Source organism: Helianthus annuus, chromosome 9 (assembly GCF_002127325.2).
Source record: "Helianthus annuus cultivar XRQ/B chromosome 9, HanXRQr2.0-SUNRISE, whole genome shotgun sequence".
Classification (NCBI taxonomy): domain Eukaryota; kingdom Viridiplantae; phylum Streptophyta; class Magnoliopsida; order Asterales; family Asteraceae; genus Helianthus; species Helianthus annuus.
Genome location: NC_035441.2, coordinates 184,586,695 through 184,596,344, shown reverse-complemented (window position 1 = coordinate 184,596,344; position 9,650 = coordinate 184,586,695). Strand labels below are relative to the sequence as shown.

Genomic DNA, 9,650 nt, shown 5'->3' with positions numbered 1-9,650 from the left:
ATCTCCAAGATTAAATCAATGAACAAAGCTACAACATCTATCTAATCTAATTAATTGTGAGCCTTGGCTAAGAAAGCTTCAAAGTTGACAACCTGATGACAAATAATAAACAAACATTAATAAGTGAATAAAGCGAACTACCATAATTAAGGCAAGAACAAACAAACATTAAAAAATAAAAAAGAGCTGGATAAACCGACCCAGTTTAGAGGCTCAAACTGCAGCTAACGTCAAACAAAGGGCACATCAAATTACTATGAATGTACGAAATCGATATTCATTACTGGAAATATGAAAACAACAAAAAACTGATCAAATCAACTATATAAAGATCAATTGAACATGTAATTATCCTTTATCAAACATAAAAATATTAAAAAAAAATAATACCAAAGTTTGAAGAAAGTATACCCCAAAGTTTAACTGTGTTATCACACCCACCAGAAGCCTGCTTTTGTACAGGTTCAAAAGTACCAGATCCAACCAGAGCCCAAGGAGCCATTGGCGGAGCCCATGAAACCAATGTGACACAAATTGGATGAGCCTGGGTGATCCGTGTGGTGTCCCACCCACCATCTGACTTGTTTGTATGAACTGTGATCTTCCCATCAGAAAAGCCGTGAGCCAAGCAGAGACCAAGCTCATGTAGGACCGACGTTTCTTTAGTCTGATAATGATATATAAACCATGAGTCACAAGCATAGAAAAGTAGATACCCATACCCGGAGTCTGATCAAGGCATCATGATCCATGAGGCAGACAAAAAGACAAATTTTAAGGATTCACGAACATACGATGTAGATACTCCAGTGTGGTCCGCGTATCATTTATCATGGGAAGGACCTTTTTTTATTTGTGTATTGTTTTTTATGAGCACAGATGAAAAAACATTTTTTTTTCTCGGATGTGTGAGTAGAAAAGGCACATACTCGAATCTAATTTGCGTATCATTTATTACAGTTGGACGAGAAACAATTTTTTAGGGATATGCCAATGCAAAAGGTAGATACTCGAATCTAATTCGCTTATCAATCGGTATGCTCATACCCGCGTAAGAATAAGATACACTACCTATACTATTAGGCTATACAGTGTGGGGTGGCGGCCCATGCCATGTGTGCATGATGGCGCCCCCGACACCGCCCCACGTCAGCCAAAGCAATGGCGGGGGTGGAAGGAAGGAGAGGAGGGGTCCCACGTGGTTTAGACTTTAGCCAATCAGAATCGTTTTTATATTCTAATTTCTTTTTCTTTTTTTAAATAGTTAAAGGGGGCTTTAAAGGGGTGTTATCCCACAGCGTGCAAGTTAACGATAAAACCACTCGCTTATGTGGCGCGACCCACACCATATAGTCTTAGTGAAGAAAATGTAGGGGAAAGGTGAAAGCACGCTCTATTTACATTTGCATGTTCCATTAAATGCGAGTGGATGAATTTGTGAGTTTGTCACAAAGGAATGTAAGGGTCTCAGGTGATTTGTTTCACAGTTTGGTAGTTTTGGCTAGAACCATGACACTAAAGTGTCTCTACTCGGTTTCAACTTCTTAGCCATGCCAGAGCAAGACCGTGAAAACCAGTTTGAATCAAACTCTCATACTTGATTTAATATCTCTTAAATAAAAACCAAACCATAGTTTGGGACTTGGGTCATGGCTCCATGATTTCAACCAGTTCATGTTCAATATAATCATAATCAAAATGAAGTTAAAAAAAGAAGACTAACCCTTTAACAAGCTCAACAAGTTGCGGCTCTTCCTCTCGGAGTTTGACTATTTCATCCGACGTTGACTCGATCGCCTGCGAAGAAACCATCATTATAGACTCCAACTTCTCAACCTCTTTTTTTGCTTTCTCAGTCTTCATATAATCAGCCCTCTTCAGCTCCATTTTCCTCAATTGTTCCACCCTCTTTGCATGCTCAATCTTTGAACTCTCCATATTCTACAACCCCAACAAAAAAAAATAACATCCAGTCAGAAAACAAAGAAACAAACACAGACTATTATTATAAAACAAACAAACAAGCAATGTCCTTTCCCATATGACATTCACCTCACTTTTCCAAAGTAGGACCAAATCGAGCACCAACGCCTACAAACTCTTCTTCTTCATTATCACCAATCCAAGTAGGCACTTTTAACTATTATTCAACAATTCAGCAAATAACAAGAAAATCTAGACTATTATTATAAAAGATCATTCACATCAAAAAAGTCAAATTTTCATATTGCAATTCATATTCAATTGTAAGTTAAATTGATCACATAAACATCCAATCAACTTGTATCAACTTTTCTTTCATCTAGTTTTTTAGTACGTATAGGTATGAACCTATGAATCAGAGTCATTTTAAAATAACGTTAATAAAAGTTTTTTATAAGATCAGCCACTTTCACCTTAACTTACAAAATGATTACAGCCCGTAGAGACGTTGAGTAAATAGTGGTCACACATACCTGTATTCTAGTTATACGGGTTGATATCTTTGACACAATCGCATCAATTCAACCCACAAACTCAATGCCACCACTAATTCAAATATTATCCAATAAATTTAATAAAATGAAACATTATTAAGCACCTGCTAGTGGATTTGAGTTGCTCTCCGAGCTGCTTAAACTTGAGATTCCTCATGTTCTCAAAGCTGGTCACTATGTTCTCTTTATGATCCATTCCTTTTTTTTTTTTTTTGACAACGTCACTGCATATTTGCGGACAGATTAACACAAATTCATACAAAGCAAAATTGTGACACTCGAGGTTTTTCCGAACGATCACCTTGTAATATTTCGTGTGTATATAAATATTATTAAATGGAAACGTGATTTTTGCATGATATGTGATGTATGTATGTATTGTGTATATATTTATATGAGAGCCGAAACCACGACCCGAGACCATGACTCGCAACCGGGCGGTTGCGAGTGGGCCTCTTGGTTTCGAGTGGCCTTTGGGCCGTAACCGGTTTGGGCCGAAACCCCAAGCCCAACCCGAAAACCCCTTGTATAAATTCCCACCTTTCCCCCACTTCTTTCATTTTCCCCCACTTCTTTCATTTTACACACACAAACCCTCCTTGAACTCTCTCACTAGAAACCCTCTACAAACACCACTTCTCTCCTTCTCTTTTCGGTTCAAGCAAAGATCCCGGACAAGAAACTCGGTCAAGACTATCACTCGGACATACCATCTTCTCGGTTCTCTTTTCTTTGTTTTCGGCTCCTCCTTTCATAACCGGTTAGTACTACCTTTTGTGTTATCTTTTGTGCATAGAAATTATGTGTGATTAATAAACTAGAAAAATGTTTTGTTAGTAATTTTATGCATGATCTTTAGGTTGTTTTGTAAAGATTGAATATATATGATGACATGTTTGAAAATGACTTGATAGTGGTAGTTTACAAGTGTTCATGGCCAACTATACTATGCTTTAAAGTTCTTGCTAAGATGATGTTGTTAAACATAAGTTTCGGATATATATATATATATATATATTGTATGTTCTTTGTTCTTGCAATAACAATCTTGTTGTAATATGTGAGTTTTGGTGCAAGTAAATGTATGATTTTGTTAAGGTGAAAACCCTAGAAACTATGAACTTGATGAACTAGTTGAAGATGGTTTGAAGATTTAAAATGGCAAAGTTTGATCTATATGGTTTAATGGTCAAATGAGGAAAAGTGTTTGTAGAAATCTTATTGGTAGTTTCCTAATCTGGGTCTGAGTTTATGTGTACAATTTGGACTGTCATATCTGCATCATCACGTGTACATGAAAGTGACAGATTACGACTCGCAACGACGACATTACGACTCGCAATCACAGCATTCCGACTCGAAACCACACGGTTGCGACTCGCAACCAAAGCATGACAAGTCGAAACCACGAGATTGCGACTCGAGACCACGCCGTTGCGACTCGCAACCAAAACGTGATAACTCGAGACCACGGTTGCGACTCGCAACCACAGCGTGACAAGCCGAAACCACCTGGTTGCGACTCGAGACCAGCTGGTTGCGAGTGGGCTGTTCATTTTAGTTATTGGGCCATACTGTGTTGGACTATCTGTTAAAATGGACTTTGTGATGCTGTGTTCTGTTTGACTGTGTTACTGTTAGGGCCGGCCCAATAACCCCATGACTGTTTACCTATATGCTTGTTACGTGCCAGTATGTGTTTTACGTGAGTGTTTGTATACCGAACCTGACCCATACCGGTAACCATGTTAGGACGTGGTGACCAACGTGATTGACAAATAACCTAAACCTACCGAGCAACCCAAGGTGAGTTCACAACTTAAAAGCATGCGTCCCGGTGGTTTGGGACACGAGACTAACAACCCTATCCCCTGGTAAAAGGGGATACCATTTACATACCTTCCCTAGTTATTGGGAACAAAACTTACTTTTCCTTCCCGGGTATTGGGAAACCTTTTGGTTAATTACTGTTTATACGGATTGCAACTAACGGCACTAAACGAAACTCTATCACTCAAGTCCCTACTACAAATACCGATTAGTCGCCGGGTTCAGGCGAGCGGGTTATTAGTTGATAGCGCTATTTAGGTGTTTACCAGCCTCACACCGTGCCCTGGTTTGGGACGGTCGTGAACTAATGTACTCAGAAATCCGTCAATGATGATAGAACATTGACATCGGGGCATCCTGCGGATACGCAACGGTTACCTAGTGTTCGGTATTGGAAAAACAGTTTAGTCGCTAACTTTTGGGGTAGCTCCCCAGGGCATGTATAAACGGATAAATTAACCGGTGAAACAAAGTTTTTGGTAATTAAAACTGGACAACTAGTGGACTCACTCAGCATTATTGTTGACCCCCTTACTGCATGCTTTGCAGGTAACCAGTGACGAAGGAGCTTGCAGCTTGGGAACGTGTAGTGTCTGTTCACCCTTGTGTTGGGTGTTACCTTATTTTGAATCATGAACTTTGTTTTAAACTACCGTACTTATGCTTCCGCCATTTGTTGCTATTTTGGAACTTAAAACTTTAAACTCCGAACTTAATATTTACTAAGCTTATGAATAGTAAGTATTACTTTTGTTATCAACTTAAGTACTCGGTATAATTGGTGGCTGGATCCTGGTCAGTCACGCCCTCGAAGCGGGTGTTATCCGCGGGTGGATTTTGGGGGTGTGACAGATTGGTATCAGAGCCATTGGTTATAGTGAACTTGGTTTTAAAAAGGGAAAAATCTTTTTGGAGAAAACCAGACTATAACCTGTGACTCGTGACGACACTACACTCCAAGTGCAAGGCTCAACACTTTTGACCTCATAGCTCGGACCAGTGTTTACTTGTTGCTTACTTTATGTTTCCTGTTATGCTATACGTATTAGTGTGCCTAAATTAGATAGATACACCTCTCTCTTCTATCTCATTCTCGCTACACTACGACATCACACTCATACTGTGTTTTCTGGTTATGAAGACAATGAGTGGACGCGGAAGAGGAAACATTAACATGACACAGGCTCAGTTCACTAACCTGCTCAACACCGTGGCTGCAGCTTTCGCAGCTCACCCTATAGGTAAGCTCGTTGTTTTAGGATGTATAGATCCTACCGCCACATCGACTTTTCGCCTCTAAACCTATACGCTTCGCTTCTCACGAACAGGTCAGCATGCACCTGCGCAACCACCAGTGTGTACTTTCAAAACTTTCATGGATTGCAAGCCTCTCCCTTTCAACGGCACTGAGGGTGCCATAGGTCTTCTGCATTGGATTGAGAAAATTGAAGCTGTTTTTGCTGTTTGCGAGTGTCCCCCTGCGAACTGGGTGAAGTTTGCTACTGCTACGCTTGAAGGGAGTGCGCTTTCTTGGTGGAAGGCACAGATTCAGATGTTTGGATTGGAAACTGCAAATGCTACTGCGTGGGAGGATTTCAAGGATATGATTAAGGATGAATACTGTCACCGGGATGACATCCACAAGCTTGAGAATGAGTACTATGAGCTCAAAATGGTTGGGTCAGAGATTGAAACCTACACCAAGCTGTCTAATGACTATGCTGCTCTCTGCCCGAACATGTCACGACCAATGTACCGAAGGATTGAACTGTACATCAAGGGTTTGGCTCCAGAAATTCGAAGCCATGTCACTTCAGCTAACCACACTACCATTCAGCCGATCGTTCGACTTGCTCACAAACTTACTGATCAGGCTGTAGAGGAGGGCAGGTTGCCCAAAAGGATCAGTGCTACTGTCGGAACTTCTAGTGACAGCAAGCGTAAGTGGGAAGGAAGTCAAAGCAAGGATGCTAACCCCACTCAGGCCCCAGCACAACAAAGGAAAACTGAAAGCAACAAAGGCACTCAGCAACAGGGTGGCTACCGGGGAAGCTACCCTAAGTGCAACAAGTGTAACAAGCACCACAATGGGGCATGTAACAAGGGCCAGTGTCAGCGATGCCACAAGATGGGGCACGAAGTCAAGGATTGTAGAAGCCAGTTCCCAGCAAGACAGAATCAGCAACAACCCCAACAGCAACAGCAGCAGGGAAACAACAGGGCATGTTTTAAATGTGGAGCTGAGGGGCACTTTAAGAAGGATTGTCCTGAACTGAATCTGAACCGCAACAATAATCAGGGAGCTGGGAACAACAATCAGAACAACAATGCTGGGAATGGTGCTAGAGGAAGAGCTTTTGTGATTGGAGCTGGAGAAGCAAGGAATGACCCCAATGTCGTGGCTGGTAAGTTCCTACTCGATGACCGTTATGTTTCTGTGTTATTTGATTCCGGTGCCGATGCTAGTTATGTATCCCTACGTATTAGTAAGAAGCTTAAGCATCCGCTTTCGTTACTAAGTTCTCCTCATACCGTCGAGTTAGCTAATGGTAGAAACATCGAGGCCTCACACGTTGTCAAGGGTTGCAAACTAGAGTTGTCTGGTCAGACATTTAGTATCGATCTTTTCCCTGTTACTCTTGGAAGCTTCGACGTCGTTATTGGTATGGATTGGTTATCCAAGCATCGCGCTGAGATCCTCTGTCAGGAGAAGGCAGTTCGTATTCCTCGCCGTTCTGGCAAACCCCTCATTGTACAAGGTGGCACAAGTGGAGAAATCTCCGGCGTTATTTCTTTCTTGAAGGCCCAGAAGTGTTTACGAAAAGGGCACACCGCTATCTTAGCACTTGTTACCAACGCGCAGGAAAAGGAAAAGAGGATTGAAGACTTTCCAGTAGTGCGTGACTACCCCGAGGTATTTCCTGAGGAATTACCTGGACTCCCTCCCCATCGTCAGGTCGAATTCCAAATCGAGCTAGCTCCCGGAGCAGCGCCTATAGCTCGTGCACCTTATCGACTAGCCCCCGCAGAATTGAAGGAACTCTCGACACAACTACAGGAACTATTGGATAAAGGGTTTATCCGTCCTAGTTCATCACCCTGGGGAGCACCGGTACTCTTTGTTAAGAAGAAGGATGGCACGTTCCGAATGTGCATTGATTATCGTGAACTGAACAAGGTTACCATCAAGAATCGTTACCCTCTCCCGCGAATCGACGATTTGTTTGATCAGTTGCAAGGATCAAGCTACTATTCCAAGATTGACCTGCGATCAGGCTACCATCAGTTAAGGGTCCGTAATGAAGATATTTCCAAGACTGCATTCAGAACTCGTTATGGTCATTATGAATTCCTCGTTATGCCCTTTGGAATGACCAACGCCCCTGCAGTGTTCATGGATCTCATGAACCGGGTATGCAAACCCTACCTCGACAAGTTCGTGATTGTGTTTATAGACGACATCTTGATCTACTCGAAAAGTCAGGAAGAGCATGAACAGCACCTGCGCCTTATCCTCGAACTCCTTCGCAACGAGCAACTGTATGCCAAGTTCTCGAAATGCGACTTCTGGCTTCGAGAGGTCCATTTCCTTGGGCACGTGGTTAACAAGGATGGAATCCACGTCGACCCAGCTAAGATCGACTCTATAAAGAATTGGCCTACCCCTAAGACTCCGACTGAAGTTCGCCAATTCTTGGGATTGGCAGGTTACTACCGCAGATTCATTCAGGGATTCTCAAAGATTGCACAACCCCTCACTACACTCACTCAGAAAGGCGTCACCTACAAGTGGAATGAAGCACAGGAATCTGCTTTTCAGAGGCTTAAGGATAACCTCTGCAGTGCTCCTATTCTCTCGTTACCTGAAGGCACTGACGACTTTGTGGTCTACTGCGATGCGTCTATTCATGGACTCGGTTGCGTGTTGATGCAACGCGAGAAAGTTATTGCTTACGCCTCTCGACAACTTAAGACACATGAAAGGAATTACACAACACACGACTTGGAACTGGGAGCGGTGATATTTGCGCTTAAGATATGGAGACATTACCTGTACGGTACCAAGTGCACCATTTACACCGATCACAGGAGTCTCGAGCATATCTTTAAGCAGAAGGAGTTAAACATGCGACAACGTCGATGGGTTGAACTTCTGAATGATTATGAATGCGCCATCAAGTACCATCCGGGCAAGGCCAATGTTGTGGCAGACGCCCTCAGCCGAAAGGACACTATACCACGGCGCGCGCGAGCATTACAACTTACTATCCAGTCTAGTCTCCCTACCCAGATCCGAAATGCTCAGATTGAAGCTTTGAAACCGGAAAACATCAGGGCTGAGTCCCTGCGAGGATCAAGACAACAGTTAGAGCAAAAAGAAGACGGCGCCTACTATGTGGCAGGGCGCATTTGGGTCCCACTTTACGGAGATCTACGAGAGCTTGTGATGGACGAAGCCCACAAGTCCCGTTACTCAGTACATCCTGGTTCAGATAAGATGTACCACGACTTGAAGACAACTTACTGGTGGCCTGGCATGAAAGCCCATATAGCAGCCTATGTTGGTAAATGTTTGACCTGCGCAAGAGTCAAGATCGAGTATCAGAAACCAGCAGGCCTACTACAGCAACCCGAAATCCCGAAATGGAAATGGGAACAGATTTCCATGGATTTTGTTACAGGGCTACCCAGATCACAACGCGGGAATGATACTATTTGGGTGATAGTAGATCGATTGACTAAGTCTGCACACTTTTTGGCCATTAAGGAAACGGACAAGTTTTCTACCTTGGCAGAAATCTATTTAAAGGAAGTAGTCTCCAGGCACGGGGTGCCAACTTCTATTATTTCCGACCGAGACGCTCGTTTTACTTCCGAATTGTGGCAAGCTATGCACAAATCCTTTGGCTCACGTTTGGACATGAGCACCGCTTATCACCCGCAAACGGATGGGCAGTCTGAACGCACCATCCAAACCTTGGAAGACATGCTTAGAGCATGTGTGATCGATTTTGGCAAGAACTGGGAGAAGCATCTACCGTTGGTGGAATTCTCCTACAACAACAGCTACCACACTAGCATTCAGGCGGCACCTTTTGAGGCATTGTACGGTCGTAAATGCCGATCACCTCTCTGCTGGGCGGAAGTTGGTGATAGTCAACTCACAGGCCCGGAACTAGTGGTAGATACAACGGAAAAGATTTCCCAGATCAGGCAACGCATGGCGGCAGCTCGTGACCGTCAGAAAAGCTACGCTGACAAGCGTAGAAAACCGTTAGAATTCCAGGTCGGGGACCGGGTTCTACTTAAAGTCTCACCCTGGAAGGGTGTGGTCCGTTTCGG

General features: G+C 43.1%; 1 protein-coding gene across 1 annotated transcript; it reads right to left on the bottom strand.

Annotated features, from left to right (window-relative positions):
* On the bottom strand, positions 1-2,281 carry LOC110880071. Its single transcript, XM_035978002.1, has 5 exons — positions 2,053-2,281; positions 1,724-1,941; positions 412-667; positions 201-283; positions 1-92 (listed from the first exon to the last, which is right to left on the bottom strand). The coding sequence occupies exons 2-4, from the start codon at positions 1,936-1,938 to the stop codon at positions 281-283; spliced, it is 474 nt and encodes a 157-aa protein (XP_035833895.1). The 5' UTR covers positions 1,939-1,941; positions 2,053-2,281; the 3' UTR covers positions 1-92; positions 201-280.
* Positions 2,282-9,650: the final 7,369 nt, after the last annotated feature.

Bases quoted from the DNA above. Each gene is read 5' to 3' on its own strand.
- LOC110880071 (XM_035978002.1), bottom strand. From the start codon at position 1,938: ATGGAGAGTTCAAAGATTGAGCATGCAAAGAGGGTGGAACAATTGAGG. The intron at 668-1,723 runs GTTAGTCTTCTT...TATCATTATCAG, and splicing joins CTTGTTGAGCTTGTTAAAGG to ACTAAAGAAACGTCGGTCCT.